The 24,427-nt window shown below is 37.3% G+C and overlaps 3 protein-coding genes across 3 annotated transcripts in view; 2 read left to right on the forward strand and 1 right to left on the reverse strand.

Annotated features, from left to right (window-relative positions):
* Positions 1-3,901: 3,901 nt before the first annotated feature.
* nkx2.2b (NK2 homeobox 2b) lies at positions 3,902-6,768 on the forward strand. Its single transcript, XM_048208135.1, has 2 exons — positions 3,902-4,944; positions 5,686-6,768. The coding sequence occupies exons 1-2, from the start codon at positions 4,755-4,757 to the stop codon at positions 6,195-6,197; spliced, it is 702 nt and encodes a 233-aa protein (XP_048064092.1). The 5' UTR covers positions 3,902-4,754; the 3' UTR covers positions 6,198-6,768.
* Positions 6,769-16,564: 9,796 nt separating this feature from the next.
* nkx2.4b (NK2 homeobox 4b) lies at positions 16,565-19,123 on the forward strand. The gene is made up of 2 exons (XM_048208019.1): positions 16,565-17,379; positions 18,173-19,123. The coding sequence occupies exons 1-2, from the start codon at positions 17,037-17,039 to the stop codon at positions 18,751-18,753; spliced, it is 924 nt and encodes a 307-aa protein (XP_048063976.1). The 5' UTR covers positions 16,565-17,036; the 3' UTR covers positions 18,754-19,123.
* A 423-nt stretch (positions 19,124-19,546) lies between these two features.
* Positions 19,547-24,427, reverse strand: part of xrn2 (5'-3' exoribonuclease 2) — a 32,880-nt gene continuing 27,999 nt past the window's right edge. Inside the window, exons 29-31 of the mRNA XM_048208017.1 lie at positions 22,677-22,716; positions 20,258-20,393; positions 19,547-20,170 (exon numbers count right to left, since the gene is read on the reverse strand). Coding sequence (XP_048063974.1) covers positions 20,108-20,170; positions 20,258-20,393; positions 22,677-22,716 — 239 coding nt within the window. The 3' untranslated portion in view covers positions 19,547-20,107. The remainder of the gene's footprint in view (positions 20,171-20,257; positions 20,394-22,676; positions 22,717-24,427) is intronic.

Below are 24,427 nucleotides of genomic sequence, written 5' to 3' on the forward strand. Positions count from 1 at the left end.
GTACGCCCCCAATATTTGCATATGCCAGCCCATGTTCAAGGCATTAGACAAGGGCAGCCAGTATTAATGTCTGGATCTGTGCACAGCTGAATCATTAGACTAGGTAAGCAAGCAAGGACAATAGCGAAAAATGGCAGATGGAGCAATAATAACTGACATGATCCATGATATCATGATATTTTTAGTGATATTTGTAAACTGTCTTTCTAAATGTTTCGTTAGCATGTTGCTAATGTACTGTTAAATGTGGTTAAAGTTACCATCGTTTATTACTGTATTCACGGAGACAAGAGCCGTCGCTATTTTCATTATTAAACACTTGCAGTCTGTATAATTCATAAACACAACTTCATTCTTTATAAATCTCTCCAACAGTGTAGCATTAGCCGCTAGCCACGGAGCACTATCAAACTCATTTAGAATCAAATGTAAACATCCAAACAAATACAATACTCACATAATCCGATGTATGCATGCAGCATGCATGACGAACACTTTGTAAAGATCCATTTTGAGGGTAAAATTAGCTGTGTGAACTTTGTTTATGCAATGATAGAGTCGAGAGCTCGGGAGGGGGCGGAGAGCGTGAGCAATTAAAGGGGCCGCAGCCTGAATCGGTGCATTTTTAATTATGCCCCAAAATAGGCAGTTAAAAAAATTTATTAAAAAAATCTATGGGGTATTTTGAACTGAAACTTCACAGACACATTCAGGGGACACCTTAGACTTATATTACATCTTGTGAAAACTGGTTCTAGGGCACCTTTAACCCATTAGTGGATTGTACATACCAGACTGCGCCAGAAGAGGGAGAACATGAGAAAGAAAGAGTTTGCATTCCACAAAAGTATCAAAACAGAAAAATAGCCTACCAGTCAAATTAGGCTGTTGTCGCTGTAAGCAATACAGAAAAGAAACCCTAAATGTGGAAACCGAAACAAAACTAGCCCATATTCTTTTCACTTAAAAGACAATAGGCTAACTAAATTTCATTTTAAAGGATTAGTTCACTACTGAATTAAAATTTCCTGTTAATTTACTCACCCCCATGTCATCCAAGATGTTTATGTCTTTCTTTCTTTCTTCAGTCAAAAAGAAATTAAGGTTTTTGAGGAAAATATTTCTCCATATAGTGGACTTCACTGGGGTTCAACGGGTTGAAGGTCCAAATGTCAGTTTCAGTGCAGCTTCAAAGAGCTCTACACGATCCCAGACGAGGAATAAGGGTCTTAAAAAGTATAAGTAAAAAAAAAGTATACTTTTTAACCACAAATGCTCGTCTTGCACTGCTCTGTGATGTGCCACGCATTTCGTAATCATGTTGGAAAGGTCACGAGTGACGTAGGCGAAAGTACCAAGCAAGTGTTTACAAAGTGAACATGCAAAGACTAATGGCCTTTACAAAAAAAAAAAGATAAAAAAAATGTCGGATGATTTTGAAGTTGGAGGAGAAAATGAGATGGAGTTTTTCGCCCTACCGCGGCACTTCTGCCTACGTCACGCTTGACCTTTCCAACGTGATAACGTCATGCGTGGCACATCGCAGAGCAGTGCAAGATGAGCATTTGTGGTTAAAAAGTATATACATTTTTTTTTTTTTTTTTAGAAAATGACCGATCGTTTCGCTAGATTAGACCCTTATTCCTCATCTGGGATCATGTAGACAGAGAGACATAAGACATGGATGACATGGGGGTGAGTAAATTATCAGGAAATTTTAATTCTGAAGTGAACTAATCCTTTAATTTTCACTTACATCATGGGTCAGGAAGATCTCATATGAAAAATGTGAGAGTAACAAAATATTCAGTCGATGTCTCTGGAAAATTAAAGTCACATAGTTATTCCTTACTGCTTTTATTTGTTACTGATTATCACTGCATTGTTTAACTCAAGTTAAGTAATGTCTTTATGGTGCTAATTAACTACCTAAACAAATTTATAAGAATATTAACAACGGCACAAATAACAAAAGTATATCAAAAGCTAACATGCTGGCTACATGGATAAAGGTTACAAACAGAATTTAAAATGATTTTACATTTACAGTCTGATGCCATAGGACAGGGGTGTCCAGTCCTGCTCCTGGAGGGCTCCAAATTGCCTCAACACACCTGTCTGGAAGTTTCTAGTATGCCTAGTAAGACATTGATTAGCACCTTCATTTGTGTTTAATTGGGACTGGAGCTAAACTCTGCAGGACGGTGGCCCTTCAGGAGCACGATTGGACACCCCTGCCATAGGTGAACATTTTTTCCCTTTTCTTTCAGAGTAGTTCTAAGCATCATATTAAGCCACTAGATGGCGCTCTCACACAATACAACCAATCATCGACAGTCTTTGATACAACTCTACATGAAGGACGAGCACAAATCTACTTTTAATTTTTCGATTTTATATTTAGCAATGGTACTTTGTCATAATACCACTACGAAAAATATGCAAATCCGTAGCACGTTTTGACATCTAACTATCAGTTCAGGAACGTTTTGTAGCTCTAAACCCGCATCAGAAACGAACACCACTTCTGTCCAGCTGCACACAAATGTAAACATGTATATTGTGGTATAGGACTGTATTTTTAAAATGATTTTTCCTATTTCGCCCGTTCTTGCATTTCAGAGGACACTTATTTGTTCAACTTTAAAGCTTGTATAAAAACATCCTTGACATTTGTTTCATGAAGTTTTCATAAGAGCTTGATCTGTATGCATTAAGCTCTCAGAGCTTCATTCTCACTGTATTATTCATTACAGCAGAGATCTGACACCAGACAATTCACTGTCAGCTCGTTAGTGATGTAAAACCCCATGCATGAACGCAGAAAATTATATTTAAAGCTAAAAAACTCTCAAATATTTCGCTATGAATGTCTAATTTGGTTTTTATAAGACAGCTCTAAACATGAATGAAGGAATCGTTCTTTGAGGCCAGTTGAATACCATGACAACAAGGAGCGCGCTCACTTTTATTTTACCAGTTTGGGTGTATTGTGCGAGGGCGTCAATCAACCATTATTTCTGCGCCCCAAATAAATGCAAAACCTGATCTAGCACAAAAACTTCCAGAGGGAGCCTTTCATTGGCCTATTGTCCAGAGCTTAGCTGTTGGTTTGTAGATGTGTTTGCACAGTCCGACCACCCATGACGCGCGCAGAGCGCACTGAACATTCACATCACATATACTGTCAAAAAGAGGAGCCAGAGACACCCAAATCATTTCAGATGATAGAACTGGAGAAAAATAAGTCAATGAGGCGTTCAGAGTCACAAAAAGACAGTTATCTGGACAAAATGATAATCAGAAAATCGTTCATATCGATTGAAGCTTGCAATTTTTTTCTTTGCACATAAAAAATACAACACGATCTCCTAGTAGGCTACTGCGTATATAGCACGAGTTTAGCGTGCTATTTATACGCTGAAATTATTTTATGATGCGCAATTGGCAGCCTACTTAGCCTAACCTAAGGTAGGATTAGTGGTGTGGGGTAGGGGCGTATTATATGCACGCCAACAATTTGCGTATCATATGCACGCAAAATGTGCGTATCATTTGCACGCCGTAAATTGCGTATCATATGCACGCGAAAAGTGCGTATTATATGCATGCCAATGGTAATTATGGCGTATCAATAGCACGCTAAATATAAACAGAAAATCGTGCTATTGACACGCACTTTCATGAGATCGGGCTCAAAAAAGAACGCTTGAATGAAAGTAAAAAGAGCTTGTGCAAAGCAGTTTTTCTCGAAAGACACACAAATAAAAATAAAAATAATAGAAAAAAAGCAAGAAAACAAAAAATAAACCACTAATAAAGAGCAAATCAAACACTAACTTTTATACTAAAAACTATAATACTTTATTGAACTAAAAACCTGCAACACCTGCAACAGATTCAGAACTCTTTTGTAAAATATTGCGTAAATATAATTACGTATTTCGGTCTAAAAATAAACGCTTTGTGATCATTCTAAAGCAAGTATGCAGTGAAGTATGTCGATTTAGCGTGCAGTGCTTCAAACATCTGAACGCATCATCAACCAAAAGCTTTTAAGCACCAGAGTAAGAATGAATGACCTACAGCATACAGCATGAATTCTGAAGGAGGTCAGTAACAGGATTCTGCTCTTGTCGTCAAATATGGGTCGGTGGCTTGATGAATTTGGTACTTGACTTAAGCTCTAAGCAAAATATTGACCCAGAAGGTTTCCATAATTTGGCCATTTGCCATTTTAAACAATCCCATTTCAACACGCACAGCTCATCATCCACAACATACAATGTTTTCCGACCAATCACACCCTACAATGTAGTTAAAATGCGTGCGTTTTTAAAGATAATTAGCCTATAACGGAGGGTTTCCATTTGTGCCACGGACGCTTCTGATATGTAAATGAGTTTGGGGGGGAAGGATCTCTCCCATTTTAGTCGTGTCACCTCATCCCACTCATGCATTTCTGCTGTTCCGCTGATAGAAGCTCGACTCACTATTTCACACCCGCACTTGACTCCAGAGATCCGCCCTCGATCGTCAAGGCCTTTTTGGGACGCTTTTCTGCAGGTCCAACACTCACCTGCGACCTTAAATGGACCAGACTAATGGATTGGTTGGGTCAAGCACTGTAGCATCCGAAGAGCATCTGTGATCTGGGTCCGTGCGCGCGCTGCCCAATCCGACGGATCTTCTCTTCGTTTATAACTTAGCAGAACGCTTTTGGAGAGACTTGTCACGGTATATTGGTTTGGAAAATGTCCCAAAAGAATTCCAAGGCAGGATTCTCTGTCCGTGATATTTTAGAGCTCTCGGACACGAACGATGAAGGATCAGTGACTGAAGACACTGAAGATGAGGCGGATGAAGGACTCTCTGGAAATCAGCAGCGCGCGTCCTCCAGAGATGCACTCTGGCTCGGATCTCCATGTGGCCACAAATATCCAAGTACGTTTATGCATTTTAGAGAAATGCTTCAAGCTGCTGTTGTCCTATTTCAGTATCTTAAAACTTATTTTATAGACTCAAATCAAATAAAATAAAAAATAAAAATGCACGGAATTCAAAGAAATGCATTCATAGTGGTCATGGTTTTACGCATTTACGCAATTATATTCTTAAAAAAAAAAAAAATCGGTAGCACTTTATTTTACAGTCCTTTTCCCCATACTTTGTACTTATTTTAATTACAATAACTGAGTAATATGCTACCCCTAAACCTAACTTTAACCCAGGTACTTACCACACACAACATTGATGTCAAATCAACTTAAATATTTAATGTAGTTCAGATAACATAATATTTTGAGTTTATGTTTATTAAACCAATCGCCTTCTTTTTAATTTCAATAAACTCAAAATTTTAAGGCAAGCAGGTAACTTACTTTTTTTTTTAAGTTAAACTAACAATTCTTTTGTACAGTGTACTTCCTTAAGTAAGTAAATAAAGTGCAACCAAAAAAACCTTATGGTTCCATATAGAACCTTTAACATTTAAATATTCTTCACACTAAGACAAAAGGGTTCTTTTAAGAATTGTTTACTGAAAAGTTCTTCTGTATCGCTACGAACCCCGCGTTTGGATCTTTATTTTTTATGGACTATCAATATTGATTATTTATTTTATCTAATTCGATGACGCATAAAGTTTGTTAATTTACATTAATGATGGTATTTAATTATTTTCAGCAGTGCCATCAGCATCTCCAGAGGACTTGAATCCAGAACTGTCCGCGGATGAGTCTGTTGATCGGGACAGGGAGAGTTCGGAGGACTCGGGGAAAAAGCGCAAACGGAGAATCCTGTTTTCAAAGACGCAAACGTTTGAATTGGAGAGACGCTTCAGGCAACAGAGATACCTATCCGCCCCTGAGAGAGAACATCTAGCTAAGGTCTTACATTTGACCCCAACGCAAGTGAAGATTTGGTTCCAGAACCATCGGTACAAAGTGAAAAGAGCCCGGGCTGAGAAAGGAATGGACCCATATCTGCTCTCTCCACGGCGGGTTTCTTTCCCGGTTCTGGTGAGAGACGGCAGACCGTGTCATGTTCTCAGTCCTCAGGACGTCACTGCAGCGGCACCATTTTCTGCTTTTAACATCAAGCAATTCCCGCAAATTCATCACAGTCAAAACATCTGCCCCAGCTTCATGATGACACATCTGACACCTGTCAGTCACCTGCAGCCGTGGTCCTGGTGAAGAGACGGAACTTTGAAAATATAAAGTTGTTTTCGTCACATGTCGCCTCATTAATTTTATTTCTGCAATGTGGAAATGTCTTTTTTTATGAGTTTTGATGTTCTAATGTTTTCCTCCCGTTGGTTTGTTTAATTTTCGTTGAAACTGAAATACTTACACAATGGGACATCATCATCATCATCATCATCATCATCATCAGTCGTGCTGTTTGTAGATATATTTATGTTGGCAATTTTACATTGATGAGTACATTTCATTTATATTCAACAGTCAAATGTTACTTTTCGTTACATTTAGAAAGAGTACGATAAGTATAGGTTGGTTACTGACAATTTGATAACGTTTAAGAAATTAATTGGAAATGTTTCTGTGGTTCTCTATTTTATTTTGTATTATGACTAACCTGTAATAAACTTTTTGTCTTCTGAACACCGCGCTAAAGCGATATTATTGATTTTGTTGTGTTGTGACAAGATTGAACGCTGATATATAATGCAGTAGTTATAAAAAATATACAAATATATATGTATGTAAATAACCACGCCTGTCCTCACTATTCTTTTGTGACTAAATGTGCATTTTGTTTGCAAAAAAAATCATTTAAAAACTTTTTGAATGTTGTGAAAGTTCAGGGGGGAAAAAAATAGAACAACGTACGTATAATCATTCATACAGTCAGTGTCAGAAAGTAACTTTTCACTAATGTACTTGACACCCAGACACCCATTTTCAGTGTATTTTTCTAACCGCTTCAAAAATGTTAATTAACAAAAATGTAAATTCGAATGTTTTCAGAGCTGATTTGCTGCTTCACAAACAGATATCCGGCACTACAGGGGCGTCTAAACCACTAAACAAACAACGAAATAGACAGAAAAGACACATGATGGAATATTTTGAAGTATATTTAAACGTGAAATCTATATGAGTCCATTTTTGTTTCCACACATTAAATGTGGGGTATTTTATTAAGTTGGTTTTATTGTGCCATGTAGCCAAACATGATATCGAAAGAAAAAGAGGTCAGTAAAAAGTCACTTTTTGACGAATATGATCTGTAGCTGACAAGCTGGTAAATGTGCATATTACGAGGCGCGCACGCGCTGCCTTCTCTTCAATGACCACTTGGTGGCAGCATTGTATTATTATAACGATTTAAATGAGGAACACTGGGTAACACTGTTATTAGTGCATCTAGAGAAAGGGTGTCCTTCTGGAGGGCCACTGTCCTGCAGTGATCACATGATTCCCGATTAAACACACCTGAACAACTAATCAAGGTCCAGACAGGTGTGTCGAGGCTAAACTCTGCAGGACAGCGGCCCTCCAGGACCAAGTTTGAACACTCATGATCTAAAACAAATAATAAAAATCCTGGATCAATATCTGCTTGCATCTCTCAGATTTCAACTCAATTTCTCCCCGAACAGTTTCTCCTGAAAACCACACCTGATTATTCTGCCCATACTAACAGAAAAGTAAACAACTTTTTCTCACACAAACTGAGGCCTATTGCAGTGGTTCCCAAAGCTGTCCTGGAGGACCCCCAGCCCTGCACAGTATGTCTCCCTCATCTGTTACACCTGATTCATTGCATGTGCTCATTAGTACAGACAGCAAGACCTGAAATGGGTGTGACAGATATAGGGAGACATACACAAAATGTGCAGGGCTGGGGGGTTCTCCAGGACAGCTTTGGGAACCACTGGCCTATTGCAACTTTTCAATGTATTTGATCATGCTAATAAGTGCACTGGACTCTCTTGCTGTTGGGAATAGAGACACATCGATTATAGATCAAAGTTCCCCTTCTGGACTAAATTAATAAAAAAGATTATCAATTTGATGGAATTTGAAGCATCTTTAAATGTACAGTGTAATCTTACATATTTGAATTCAAAGATGGCGTTTGCAAAGTTTCTATGGGAAAGTTCTACTTTTAAATTAAAACTTCAAAGACTTCAGGTTCAGATTTTTAAAGTGAGATCCCAGAGAACTGACTGAACTCAGCTGAGCTCTCCATGTGCGCATGTTTGTGATGCATGTTTTTTCATCTCGACCATTTTCATCCTGTCATCACACACAGATATCCTCTGGATTCATAATTCATTATTTGCGTTTGTTTGTATTTTAAAAGAGCTCAAGGTTTTGGAATTATGGGAATATTATGACGTCACGACACTAAGATTCCTTTATGGAGAAACAATTTTTTAAAAATCCATGTATTTAGATGTTTTCCTATAGTGTATCTATGATATTGTATGACTACAATAGTAGTTTCTGTGTCTCTGGTGTTGGTTGTTAAATGTTTTCTTTATTTCTTTCTATTTCTGTTATTCTTAATAATTATTGATATGTTCTAATTTTGTTGTACCATACTGTAAACCGAATGCTCAAATGCAAAAAATGCATTTATTTTCAAAAAGTTTTTTGTATAACTTTTATCCCATTGTAATGCCATCCTTAAGGTTTGCTTTTCCTTTCTCCTTTCTTTTTCTTTAATTTTGTTTAATATTTTTTTAACTATACTACATTTTTTGTAAGATGTGTTAATTATGAGGAATGTGTTAATTATGTTTTGTGTATTTGTATGTAATCCCTTGGCAATATTCTTTATGTAATTGTTATTTATGCATTAATAATAAAAATACAACATTTCCTGTCCAAAATAGATACCTTAGGTTTAAAAAAAAATCGTTTAAATTATAAAGTTTCTTTGAAAGTAATTGGAATGTTGAAGATTATTAAACGTTCTAAACGCTCTTTGGCCTGGAGGTGGCGACATTCCAGAACAGATCCTCAGTTTTGTGTTCACAGTGATCCAAACTGAGAGAGAACATCGTTTGAAACGTTGAATCAACTTTAAGTTCTTTATCGCGTCCAAAAATCCGTTCAGGCGTGTCTCTTTTTATCTTAAAATTGGTTATAGTTGCTCTTTAATCACAGGGTACAATAATATGAATGTATAGATTTTATATTCTACTGAACATCTGACGTTAAACTCAGATCTCACATGAGACGTTTTTGGCTGGTTCCCCTTTCTGAGTCATGTGTTTTGAAGTGATTTCAGTGGGAGAGATGTTGTAATTCTGCTGATCCAGAACGTCTTTCTGTGTGGTTGTGTTCTGAACCTGAACGTCTCCACGTAAAGTCAGATGTCATTTAGTTGTGTGTGGACGCACCTGAGCGCTCTAAGCTTTCTCGAGGGCTCTTCTGTAGACAAACATCTTCACAAAACATCTGCTTACCTCAGCAATATTACGAAAGAAGCGAATTTAACTTCGTCCTGACATCCTTTAAAGGGTTAGTACACCCAAAAATAAAAATTATGTTATTAATTACTCACCCTCGTGCTGTTCCACACCCGTAAGACCTTCAGAACACGAATGAAGATATTTTTCATGAAATCCGATATATGACGCGTCCATAGGCAGCAATATAATCACCACTTTCAAGGTCCAGAAAGGCACTAAAGACATCGTTAAAACAGTCCAGTTGACTGCAGTGGTTCAACCTTAATTTTATGAAGCAAAAACAAAACAAAAATAATGACTTTATTCAACAATATCTTCTCTTCTGTGTAATTCTCATACATTGTTTATGTTCAGCGCTTCCAGGTTCTACATCAGAACACAGACTCATTATTGATTATTTGATTGACAATGACAATTTGACAATTTGATTGATAATGCCGAAACCGCCATTTTGTCGGACAAAAGTTTTGTAGATTAACGTCAACAGACTTGAACTTGAAAAAATGGTTGAAACAACAAAACTTCTGATGTTAATGCATGTTTATTTGATGCTATAAATGAGATGTTCGGTTCATGAGCCGCTTGAGCTGAGGAGCTACAGCAATCTGACACGACACATTAAAGGTGCAATATGTAAGATTTTTGCAGTAAAATATCCAAAAACCACTACATCAGTGTTATATATTTTGTTCACTTGAGTAGCCTACTTACAATATCCCAAATGTTTCCAACTATTTGTAAATCGTGAGAAAATTGCAATTTTAACCAAGGCTTGTATGACGTTTTATTTTGTAAAAAACATGGAAACATCAAAGATGCTTTAATATATTACATTTTTTAATAGACAAGGGAACAACTGTTTGATTACATTTATAGACAGAAAACTAATCATTGTTATATAGCTCAACACGTTTAGTTTTATTGTTTAAATCTAATTTTCTTGAGTACCATGCTTTACCATGCCTCAGAGAAAAAACACTGTTTTGTGAAGTATAACATAGCATAATCAGACGCACTTTTATTTTTAGTAATAGTAATACAGCATTTTCTCCATCATACGTTTTAAAATTAATTGCATGCCATTTATCAACACAAGCCATCCAGCATTTATTAATATGATATTCTAAAATCGATCTATCTTACTGCAGTGTGCAACAGTGTCTCACAGCAGCAACCGAGTGAACACACAATGTTATAACATTATAACATTTTCAACACTCTCAAATGTATCTAATATGATAAACAGAGCTGTGTTACCTCATACTCATGACCGGAAAAGCGGAAGCGGCGCCGGCGACTGTGGCATAATAAGTCCCGCTGCTCGTGAGGCGTGTGTTGATCAATCGCTCCAGCTCCTCGTTCAGCTCCCACAACACTCGGTCCTGCTCTGCTTCATACTACAGTAACGTTAACAATCGCATCCATGAACATGATTTCTTCCCGAGTCCTATCCCAATTGTTTCCACCGGCTGTGATGTGAAGACCACATGTCCCAAGATTCCACGCTCACTGCATTCTTTCGTGTCAGAAAATATTTAATTGCATTTTAAACAGTATGTTTCCTCATAACGCATATGGTGTATCCTGAATGTTTGTGTTTTACTACGTCACTGTGGATATTATTAAAAATAAATAATTAGGCTAATTTGTAAAGATATATTGGTAATGTCGAGATGTCGGTTATATTAAACATGTAAACTTTATTTTTATATAAGTTGTACATATTATAATATGTAATTAACCTAAATATAACATATTTAAGATTTATGTATATTTTATAAGGAAAGAAAAACAGGAACAAACGTAATAAACATGCATTGTGCACATGCACAAGCAAATCTTTGGAGTTTTGTAGCAAAATAAAATCGATCTTCTTTTAAATTTCCTTTAGTTTTTGGAAAGACACGCAGTAAATATAGCCTACATTTAGCGATAAAAGGAAAAAAAGAATAAAATAAAATAAAAAGAATATTTACATGAGAACTTGCCGTCATCAAGCTACGCCTTTGTTTTGAATAGGCCTCTAGCGACCTCTAGCGGACAGAAATGTTACATATTTAAAGAGCCACAAATTAACATTAAAAGTAACCTGCTCTGTCTTGTCTGTTGACGCGTTGTCAGTGTCCACTTTGCTCTGCGATGTATTTTTCAATGATTTTCGCGTGAGATCGGCATGGCTTGTGGCACATAGCAACAGTAACTAAAGGGGGCGGGTCTTTGCGAATGGTCAGTTACGCAGAAGAGAAGATATTGTTGGATAAGGTTGTTATTTATTTTTTATTTTTTTTGCACAAAAATGTATTATAGTTGCTCCAGAAATTTAAGGTTGAACCACGGTAGACAACACATGGACTATTTTAACAATGTCTTTAGGCTAATACCTTTCTGGACATTGAAAGTGGTGGTTAAATTGCTAATTTGTGTTCTGAAGATGAACGAAGGTCTTACGGGTGTGGAACGATATGAGGGTGAGTAATTAATGACATTCTTTTCAATTTTGGATGAACTAACCCTTTAATTGCAGTGGAGTGTTGACATAGATGCATAAATAGGCCTTATCATTAAAAACGGCCAGTTATGCAAAAATTGAAATAAAAATATAACCCAAATGAAGCAAATAACTTATGAAGTGAAATAAATGTTAGCTGCATCTATCTATTTATTTATCTATCTATCTATTGGATTAGGATCTGGGGAATTTGGAGGCCAGGGCAACACCTTGAACTCTTCATCATGTTCCTCAAACCATTCCTGATCAATGTGTGCAGTGTGACAGGGTGCATTATCCTGCTGAAAGAGTCCACTTCCACCAGGAACACCGTTGTCATGAAGGGCTGTACCTGGTCTGCAACAATGTTAGGTGGCACGTGTCAAATATACGTCCACATGGATGGCCGGACCCAGAGTTTCCCAGCAGAACATTGTCCAGAGGCTGGCTTGTTGTCATCCCAACTGATCCTGGCACCATCACTTCCCCAGGTAAACGGCACACACGTACACTGCCGTCCATGTGAAGTAAAAGAAAATGGGACTCATGCTCGTGTGCCCATTGTAGGTGCTTTCGACGGTGGACAAGGGACGGGTCATCATAGGCATTCTGATTGGTCTACAGCACTACAGCCCCATACGCAGCAGATACACTGTGTGTTTGTGACACATTCCTCCCATAAACATCATTAAAATTTGTTGGCTCAGTCCAGACGGGATAGTCTTCACTTCCCTTGTGCATCGATGAGTCTTGGTCGCCGGTTTGTGGTTTGTCCCTCATTGGACACTGTTGGTATATTCTCAACACTGCTGACCGGCAGAAACACACATGCGTTGCCGTTTCAGAGATACTCTGGCACCTTGCCATAACAATTTGGCCCTTGTCATGGTTTATTTACCATCTAATCTATCCAGACCTTAATATGTGGCCTTGTTAGGGGATGATCAGTGATATTCACTTCACCTGCTGGTCATAATGTTTTGGCTCATCAGTGTACATATACACTAATTCATTAGCATACAAAATTTCTAAACATAAACACTGTAGACTATAGCTATCTAAATGAGGACATGCAATAGACATCCACTGTTTTTAATTCAATTTAATATGGATTAAAGTAAACCCAGACAGCAAACTTTAAAAAGGGGACTGGTTTGATGGGGTGATATGGGTCCGCTGTGGGGAAGCCAGGTGGTCTGAACCAAGTCTTTAAAGTGGGCAGAGTGGGTCGCCTCTTCAAACGCTGCAGGAGCTCAGCTGCCTGGCCTACTGCTCTTCTCATTTAAACCCAAGAGAGAGAGAAAGAGAGATTTGCTGCTTTAGGTGAGGGGGAAGAGGCAGGACAAAGAGAGAGAGAGAGAGAGAGAAGGTGGGTAGGTATGTGAGAAAGAACCGATGGAAAGCTCAGCTGAAGAGGGGGAGGAGATTAGAGGTCAGATGTGAATTCAACAGAGAACATGGCCTAAAAACCCCATGTTTTGTCTTGGATATATTTGGACTGGGGGAAAAATGTGTGCTACTGTGAATAATTTATAGTATATATATTCTATATATATTGGCAGACAAGAAAAGATGAACATATATATGTTCATAATACATGCTATATATATTGGACAACAACCTTATAGCTCAATTTACTTTGACAAAATACAATTATTTGACATAAAATACACATTGCTACAATGCAGAGAAATACAATACAATGAAAGCGTTGTAAAAATCACGATTATCACAAATGAATTCATCAGCACAATGATTCTTTTTTTTCTTTTTTATATGAAAACCTGCAAATCGTGTTTTTGGTGTTGTTTATAGTGTTTCGATGTGCAGGTAACTTGATACCTTCTGGCACAGAAAAAGGTTTCATGAAATGTTCATTTCTAATTCACGTGACAAGCTTAAAGGGGCAATGATCACAGCTTTTTTTTTTTTTTTTTTACTGAAAAAGCTAATAATCATCCAAAAATCATGTATTATTTGATTGAAACATAAATACATATAATATATATGTTACAGTGCTTAAAAAACTATATATATATGGCTCAGGTTTTTATGCATTCTTTCGTGTCAGAAAATATTTAATTGCTATGCATTTTAAAAAGTATGTTGCCTCATAACGCATATGGTGTATTTTGAGTGTTTGTGTTTTACTACGTAACTGTGGATATTATTAAAAATAAATAATTAGGCTAATTTGTAAAGATATATTGGTAATGTCGAGATGTCGAGAAAAAAAAAAAACGTTCAGGGGATATATTTGGTTATATTAAACATGTAAACTTTATTTTTATATAAGTTGTACATATTGTAATTTATAATATGTAATTAACCTATATATTACATATTTAAGATTTACATATTTTTTATAAGGAAAGAAAAACACGAATAAACGTAATAAACTGTGCACATGCAAAAGCAAATTAAATTTCCTTTAGTTTTTGGAAAGACACGCAGTAAATATAGCCTACATTTAGCGATAAAGGGAAAAAAGAATAAAATAAAATAAAAAGAATATTTACATGAGAACTTTGGCCTCTTCCCCAAACTGAAGCTGAAATTGATAGGATAAAAGTCCTCTATTGTCTTGACATATTTTTGATTCCCATTCACTTCAGATAAAATAATAGAAAAGAGAAGTTTGATATATTGTTTTTCATTTCTATTTCGTTAGATTTTTGTTTGAAAGCGTTTGAGTCATTTAATTTTTTTACATAAGCATGTTTACGCAAATGATGATGAACAGTTTAGAAATAAAAATAAGTATCTTTAAAGTATATACATTTTTATAATTAATAAGACATGAAAAATAAAATAAGCATAGGCCTATACAATTCAGTTCGAATCTTTATTAAGTCAAATCTGTTCGTGGAGCTCATGAAGAAATATGTAAAGGTATTAAAACAGTTAGGCTAATGATTTTTATCATCATTCATTCAGACCTCACCTCATTTCACATCACTGCAGGGAATTATCTTTTTAACTTACACATTTTCATAAACGCAATTCCATTCAAATGCAACGGCAAACTGATTAGATGCATGTATTTCCACACAGCCAGAGGCTTTCTGTCTAACTATTAGCATCATTTCAGTCCTTCAATAACATTAATTGCGGGAGACTGCAGAAGAAAGGCTGTTTAAGTGCTCTGTCACTTGCGTTGGACCTTTCACCTCATCACAGGCTGGAATGCGTCCTCGAGAGCGCCACGGTGCCACATGTACACCTGGAGATTCACCAGGACAAAATAAAGAAGATTAAACAAAGAAGGTCTCGTGGTTGCGTGCTTTCCGATTGGACCTCTGAGCCACAAACATCCAACAACTGTTTAATGAGTTCATGAAACCTTTAATACAGGTGGTTTGACATATTTGAAATACTAAAACTTATCAACATAAACAAAGTAATAATATAGGCAATAAAATAATGTCTGCATGCTTGTATTTTACGCAATCGATTAAAATCTGTTCTTTGTTGTTTTGGAAGGCCTGCTAAATTCCAGTTCGCTTTTTCACACCAAAGTCATCTAAAATGTAACTCGCTGTATCCCTGTGCTGCACAAGTTTAAATGTAGAAACTCGTATGATTTATTTGCATCATTGCATTGCACTGCGCGCCACGCGCTCCTCTCACCCGTTCCAAATGTTTCATGACATTTTTTTTTGGAAATAATGCAACTGTTTCAAGACTTGTATTTTCAGTGGCGTTATAAACATGAATTGTTTTGCATTTTCCCTCCCTGTGGACGACTAAATAAAAATATCCCCTTCAGTTCTATATCTTGCCTGACGCGGCCAGAGAAAAATCAGGAATATTCGTCCGTTTTCAAAAAAACGTTTTCAGTGTTTAATTGTCTCTTCCATATGGACTCATTTGAATCACAAGAACGCGCCAAAGTTAAGACCTTATCAAACAAAAACAGCCGGAATTTAAATGATCAAGAAGGAACTCGAATAAACGCATTTGTGGATCCAGTAAAACATGCTTTGATTTTATGATTTCACAGACAATTTCTTATTTAATTATAAAACACTAAACTAGCACATATCGATTGATTACCTGGCATATTTTGTGCGCTTTCATTTCCAACTTCTGCCTTTGACTCCTCAGGCAAAAAAAATGCAGGAAATATAGGAATAATTTAGAAACTTTCCTTCACTCGCTCTTTTTTAACACAAAAACACAAATTGCACGTTTCTCTCTGCGGACTGTGGAGCTGGAAACACACGGCTGTGTTTTGTGCTGTTGGCCATGCCCTCTGACTTCATATTCTACAGGGGTAAGGGGTCCTCAATTTGCATACTGAAAAATACCACACTTATAGGCACGAATTTGAAATATACGATGATATCTTCTTGTAAGTAACGCAAATAGGCCTACGCGTAAGCAATAATTTACTAAACCGGTAGTTTCAGATTAGTTTTAAGAGTTTATAAAGTTTTATACTTGTGTATAGATTAAAAAGAAACAATTTAGACTTTTTCCATTTAAACTAAACGCCAATTCGGTTTTGCTTCGGTTTAATTAGAACGCACAGAGTTGCAGTTTATATTGATGGTTTTAATTATTTCAAACCAAATGAATATCACATTCTTCTGATTTTTAGCACAGACCGTGAAAGTGCAAATGTAGAATAAGCTTTGACATCATACATGTCAAACTGAGCTCTCAAGTTTGTATAAAGAGAAATCTCCGATCATGTTTGGAGGAGAATTCAGATTGTGAGCGCCACTTATCATAATGCGAAAGCTCGGATAGATTGATGTAAAAAAGCTGACGCCACTTGGAAGCTCAAAATGATACAAATTTGCTTTATGCTGGCATTCTTTGTGTATCTTTTGCTCCGCGAGTATTTTCTTCAATTACTAGGATGTCAATGGCTCGTTTGGCTCGTTGCTCCGCCCCTCGCGTTTGTCGTAAAGCAGCAGTCTGACGGGAATAAGGCAGAAATAAGAGCGTCCAGGACTCGCCTCTTTCTCCAGGGCGCACACTCGGACCTCAGAGAACGCGGTTACGCACGGAGGACACTTGGCGTCTGGCGGTTGCGCGCACATCCACGGGCTTGTGGCAGCTTCAGCAAACTCGCTCGCGGGCTGAACCATGTCCTTTAGCCCCAAACATTCAACTCCTTTCTCAGTGAGCGATATTTTGAGCCCGATCGAGGAGACCTTCAAGAAGTTTGCAGCTATGGAGAGCAGCGCGAGCCTGGCGTCTCCTCTGTACAGACAGACTCAGGTGTCTCAGGCGAACCTGCAGCAGCACAGCATGAGCCATAACACCTACCACATGCCGCACTCTCAGTTCTCGCACAGCGCCATGGGAGGATACTGCAACGGGACTATCGGCGCCATGGGAGACCTGCCGTCCTACCAGGAGAGCATGAGGAACGGCGCGACGGCGACGGCTTGGTACGGCTCGAACCCGGAGCCGAGATACCCGACAAGTGAGTCAGATGAAAAGGATAATTCATTCTGTACCTTAACTGATGAAATGGACTATTTATTCTGTAAATCTTAACTGGTAAATATCAATGAAAAACAGGCATGTTTTTAAGGTTTTTGCCGTTTACAATTAGCACCTCTTTAATTCTCAAAGAGAAAAAAAAAAAAAAACATTATTTGTTTACATTCTGTCAAGCTGTCAGATTAATGAGGCTTATGGAAATGGCTTGTATTTCATATATATATAATATATAATTATATATAATGCATTGCATGCAGAAACCATGAAATAAACATAGATAGATAGATAGACAGATAGTAAACATGATATTTCGGAGCTGTGACTATTATTAAGAGTAGGAAATAATATTTCACGTTTAATTCTAGCCGTTTCTTTCTAATAATTTGTGGAATTTAGAGCCATTTCTGAGTAAAAAAAAAAAAAAAAAAAAAGAAGTAAATCCTACAGCATTTTTTCCAATGTAAATAGATAGAAATACATATACAATTTCCTTTAATTAATTTCTCTTTTCGGCTTTGCACTTTTAAATCTCTTTGTTTAATTCTAATTTTTATTTCCATTCTGTTGATTTAATTTATAATAGGCCTACATATGTGGACGTATATTTCCCGTAAAACACTCATTGCTAGGCCTATATGCTATAGAATATAATGATTTATTTTTATAGCCTATCAATGAATTAAAATAGCCTGATTTTAGTTTCATAGTAAATAATAGGCGTTTATGAGTTGTCTACGCGTCAATACTAATATTAATCTGCTTCTTCTCTCAAGTCTCCAGGTTTATGGGTCCCTCAGCGGGCATGAACATGGGAACATTATCGGGCATGGATGCAAGTAAATCTATGGTGACTTTACACGCGGCGCCGCGGAGGAAACGGCGCGTGCTCTTCTCTCAAGCGCAGGTGTACGAGCTGGAGCGGCGGTTTAAGCAGCAGAAATATCTCTCGGCACCGGAGAGGGAACATTTGGCCAGCATGATTCACCTGACCCCGACCCAGGTCAAGATCTGGTTCCAGAATCACAGATATAAAATGAAGCGCCAGGCGAAGGATAAAGCGTCCCATCAGCCGGACACCGGAAACCTGTGCGCGCAACAGTCGCCGAGGCGCGTGGCAGTGCCCGTGCTCGTTAAGGACGGTAAACCGTGTCAGAACGGGTCCAGCACGCCGACGCCCGTCCATCAGCAGGTGCAGAACGTGATGGGCAGTGAGACTTTAGCTTCAGCCGAGGATCTGGAGGAAATGTCGCCCAGTCCTCCTCTGATGAACAGCCTCTCTCAGACTGACGCCGCGCTCATCGAGTACACGAGCAGCATGGTGAGCTCCAACCTGCTGTACGGCAGAACATGGTGACATCTCACCTCACCAGAGAAACGGATCAATATGTGAATTTCCACAGACCTTTTTTTTTTTAAAAATAATTTTTAAACAGCACTCGTCTGATGCAGGACCCTCATGTGAATTGTATGGATTGTAACTCTAAATCATTATTGAATGAAAAGCTTCACGCGGATGAGTGCGCGCGCGTGTGTGTGTGTGATGAAGACTAGTTTAGTGTGATGCCATTAATCCGACATCGTTTTTGTTGCTTTGTAAAATACAAGCTGTAGATGAAATGTTTTGTGTAAATATCTAACACTGGACAAAGAATGCTTTCTTGAAGTCTTTTGTAAGTTTAAAAGGAAAACAATAAATATGAGTGCTGCAAATATGAAAGAAATCACTGGAAGTGTAAAACCTTTTATTTTGGTTCCTCAAAAAGCAAATCAAGAGACAATTGTCCGCGTTATTTTTATTTAAAATACTAGTTAAAAAAACCCTGATAACATTTGTTGTAAATTAGACCAATGAAATCTCATTGATTACACTAAATATAACTGCAGAAATAAGATTTAGATTTAAAATACACATTTTTAATACATTAACATGAATTCGCATTTTAGTTTGCTATCAATCTTGCGACATCAAAATAATTTCTCAATCTACAGCAAGATTTTTTTACCGTTCATTTTATTAAACATTTAAGAAACAAAGTACATAAAATTAAAATAGTTTTAAATTGTATATTGACCTTTGTGTTTTGCGTTGCTAAATCAAATCTGATTTTTCTCGATCCAAAAGAAATTATAATCGAACAGGTCAAAAATTAAAACAGAAAGTGCAGCTTTTTATTAAAATAGGAGCAGATTTACTCGTCATTGTCATATAGTCCATTTGACTCGGTTGTATTCATGTTTAATCAATTAATTCAATTTAAACAGACTCTCAAAATGTCGATCTGCATCTATAACTGCCAAGAGATGAGCTATGAATATTAATTTAAAGATTAAAATGCTCTACAAAAACTGACTCTGCTCACCACAGATATGAATTAGGAGTTTATAAATAGAGCTACATTAAAATAAAAATTAAAATTGAGAATCTAATGAATGCCTAATAAAACACACATATACACACACACACACACACACACACACACACACACACACACACAAAACAGATCAAACTCAGCAGTCTTGTCTCTTATGTGTATTTCACAAGTTTTACAGGCATATTCTTAAAAATCAGTACATAAGAACATTTTGTCAGTAAAACAAGAAAAAAAAAACAAAACGAGAAAACCTTTACAAATCAACAGCCCAAAAAAGACAATGTTTGCTTGGAATAGAAAATAAGAATTTTTTTTCCCCCTCATATAAGACAGAGTTCAGTTCCAGGTGTAGCGGTTTGGTGGTAGAGGAAACGCATTACCCCGTCCAGAATTATACCCCTGAAAGACAAGCAGAGGTTTCCATGAGCATGGAGACCAATTTATGAGGTTTTATTTTATCATCAAGTGATCAGGAGTTGTTCAGACCTGCCGTTGTTGTCCACCTCTCCAGCCGCCTCCTCCTCCTCCTCCTCCTCCTCCTCCTCCTCGTCCTCTCTGCTGGTTCTGCTGGTACGCAGTGCCCTGAGACTGCATGGACTGATCCCAACTCCTATCCTGGAACCTGTGGAGGACAAACAATGGGCACATTAAACACTCACAGAAGAAATGAAAATAAAATACACTAGAATAAAAACTACAACCTGAGGAGTAATAATAAAAAAAAACAACAACAACAAAAAAACCAAAAAACAAAACGAAACACCCTGATAAATTAATACAGGTATTAAGTTATTAATAAAGGTAAAGGTAAATAAAAGGTACATTACTGTTCAAAAGTTTGTTTTTTTTGTAAAAGAAATTAACACTTATTCAGCAAGGATGCATGAAACTGATTAAAGTGACAGTAATTATAATTACTCAACATTATAATGTTACTAGTGCTGTCAAATGATTAATCATCCAAAATAAAAGTTTGTTTAAATAATGCGTGTACTGTGTATATTTACTATGTATATATTTAACAAAACACAAAATAATTATATATTTATGAGTAAACAATATATATATATATATATATATATATATATATATATATATATATATATATATATATATACAGTACACACACATTTAAATTAGGGATGCACAATATATCGGTATTGGCCGATATATGTTCATTTTTTAATATCTTTATCGGCCCGATAAGAAAATTTGTCCGATATATTAAAGCTGATAAATAATGGATTATTTCCTTCAGCTGAGACGCTTCAGATGCTCACGGTTCACCATGATTGTTTTTGAATTGCTTGAAATATGATTGAAAATTACTGTGCAACATGTGCAGCGCAAGTCTGTCATATAGGCTGCATAAACTTGTAATGAGAACATTATAATTGTGTGCTTGGGACATGGCTTTTAATGGTGAAACTTTTTTTGTAAATCAGGCTCTCAAAAATTATATAAAAATTTGGATCGAGTTTTATCTGCAAATATCGGTTATCGGCTTTCAAATGTAAAGAATTATCGGTATCACATGAAAATTTCATTTTGGTGCATTCCTCATTTAAAACTTATTTTGGATGCGATTAATCGTTTGACAGCACTAAAAAAAAACCTTCAAATAAATGCTGTTCTTTTTAACTTTCTATTAAAATCAAAGAATCCTGAAAAATAAAATGCATAATTTCCACAAAATATGAAGCAGCACAACTGTTTAACATTGATAATAATCAGAAATGTTTCTTGAACAGCAAAATCAGCATATTAGAATGATTTCTGAAGGATCATGTGACACTGAAGAAACTGATGCTGAATGATGATGAAATTTCAGCTTTGATCACAGGAATAAATTACATTTTACAATATATTCAAACAGAAAACAGTTCTTTTAAATCGCTATTTCACAAAATTTTTGATCAAATAAATGCAGGCTTGGTGAGCAGAAGAGACTTAGAAAGTCTCCAAATATTGAAAGATAGTGTACTAGTTTAACTATATTATAGATATTTCTACAGTTTTCTTAAAGGCTCGGATAATCAAATTTTTAACATTCACTTATATTTTCTGTGTTTTTCCCCTCTAGACATGAGAAAAACCTAATCTTTCATTGTATCATTTGAAAATACAAAAAGCTCAAGCAGTACAAATAAAGAGATTTCAGCTCAGGGCGTTCAAGCAGCATTTTGAAATGCAAAGTCCAGTTCATTCTTTGATTTCCACTTCACTCCTCCGCATCAAAACTAAAGTCTCCTGAACGCTACGAATAACACGGCAGTAACCAGCGCTCGACCACAAAACCGGCTCACCTACCCACGCCTCCCAAACATCTATCGGTCTCTAAAGCAGCGATCGGGAAAGACCAGCATCCCTCATTACTGACGCAGGTCACAATCTTCCTGAGGAATCCATAATCCCTCCTCCAGGTTCATTCGGCTCCGTCCCGGACGGTTAAAGAAACTCTGCTCTAATAACTACTGACCTAAGGTGACACAGGGCCACAATGGGCTGCCGGGCCTAAAAAGTTGAACCAAAAGAAGCTGATTAGTCCCTGAAGTGGTCTGGAGCCAGAATCAATGGCGGCTCTGTGCGGCCCCTGCGCACAAGAGACAGAGAACTGCAACCGCATTAGTGCAGCCTCATTAAGCCCTGCAAACCTCTTTACGAGAACATTTGTTTAGTGCGCAGAGAAACTAATTCCAATCCGGCCCCCCCAGGAAGAACATCAATAACTCGTATCCTACACAGGAAGGGAGGAAGAGGTAACCGGAGTCCGTTTGTTGTTTCGGATTCTTGTATTCATGAAGACACGTATAACGCAGACTGTCACAGGTGCATTGTGGGAACACCTTGCAATAACCTTCAGGACTGAATATATGTGGCCATGAGTAAAGAGAAAACATCTTACCTGTTATGCATTGTGGTCATCGCTGGAGGCTGTCTGGAATCTGTGAAGATGAAAACAGGTGATCAGAGTTTTATTTGTGGCAGTCCCAGTACAGAACATGTGCGCATCTGCGATCCAGACATGAAGCATTCCTCAAATCATGCGTCTTGAGGTGTGGTTTTACTTTTTCAAATGGTCAGACAATTTTCACCCCAGATTTTTAGGACACAGCCTACAGAACCCCATAGCAACCACTAGAATACCTTAGCAACTGCACAGCACCTTAGAAACACCCTGGCAACCACATGGAACACCCCAACAACCAATAGAATACCTTAGCAACTGCATAGCAATGCTAAAAAAAACACTGAAAAACACAGTAATACTTTACAACAAGGTTCTATTAGTTAACATTAATGCATTAACTAACAATGAGCAATACATTTAAAAGTATTTATCTCAATTAATATAACAAACAATGAACAGTTTTAGTGTTAATGTTTGCGCAGATCCATTAAACAAAGTTTAAGGAACACCCTGGCAAGCAACCAATAGAACACCTCAGTAAAAGCATAACAAAAAACACCTTAGCAACACCCTAGTAACCACTATAAAACTCTGCTAAATGAAAGAAGCATTCACTAACAACCACTGACACACCTTAGTAACCCCTAAGCAAGCACTAAAATATCATAGCTATTACATAGCAGCACCAACAACCACTGAAACACCTTAGTAACACCCTAGCAACCACTAAAATACCATAGCTATCACATAGCAGCACCAACAACCACTGAAACACCTTAGTAAGGCCCTAACAACCACTAAAACACCATAGCTTCCACAGAGCAGCACCAACAACCACCGAAACACCTTAGTAACACCCTAGCAACCACTAAGCAGCACTAACAACCACTGAAACACCTGAGAAACCACTATAAAGCACTGCTAAATAAGAATTCACCAACAACCACTAAAAAACCTTAGTAATGCCCTAGCAACCACTAATATACCATAGCTACCACAGAGCAGCACTAAAGACCACTGAAACACCTTAGTAAGGCCCTAGCAATCACTAAAATACCATAGCAGCACTAACCACTGAAATACCTTAGTTATGCCCCAGACCCACTATAAAACTCTGCTAAATAAAATAAGCATTCACCAACAACCACTGAAACACCTTAGTAATGCCCTAGCAACCACTAAAATACCATTGCTATCACATAGAAGCACTAACAACCACTGAAACACCTTAGTTACGCCCTAGCAACCACTAAAATACCATAGCTATCACATAGCAGCACCAACAACCACTGAAACACCATAGTAAGGCCCTAGCAACAACTAAAACACCATAGTTACCACAGAGCAGCGCCAACAACCACCGAAACACCTTAGTAACGCCCTAGCAACCACTAAAATACCATAGCTATCACACAGCAGCACCAACAACCACTGAAACACCTGAGAAACCACTATAAAGCACTGCTAAATAAGCATTCACCAACAACCACTAAAACACCTTAGTAATGCCCTAGCAACCACTAAAATACCATAGCTACCACAGAGCAGCACTAAAGACCACTGAAACACCTTAGTAATGCCCTAGCAACCACTAAAATACCATAGCTACCACAGAGCAGCACTAAAGACCACTGAAACACCTTAGTAATGCCCTAGCAACCACTAAAATACCATAGCTACCACAGAGCAGCACTAAAGACCACTGAAACACCTTAGTGAATGCTTATTTTAACACAGCTTTATAG

The sequence above is a fragment of the Megalobrama amblycephala genome, linkage group LG11 (genome assembly GCF_018812025.1).
Source record: "Megalobrama amblycephala isolate DHTTF-2021 linkage group LG11, ASM1881202v1, whole genome shotgun sequence".
NCBI lineage: Eukaryota > Metazoa > Chordata > Actinopteri > Cypriniformes > Xenocyprididae > Megalobrama > Megalobrama amblycephala.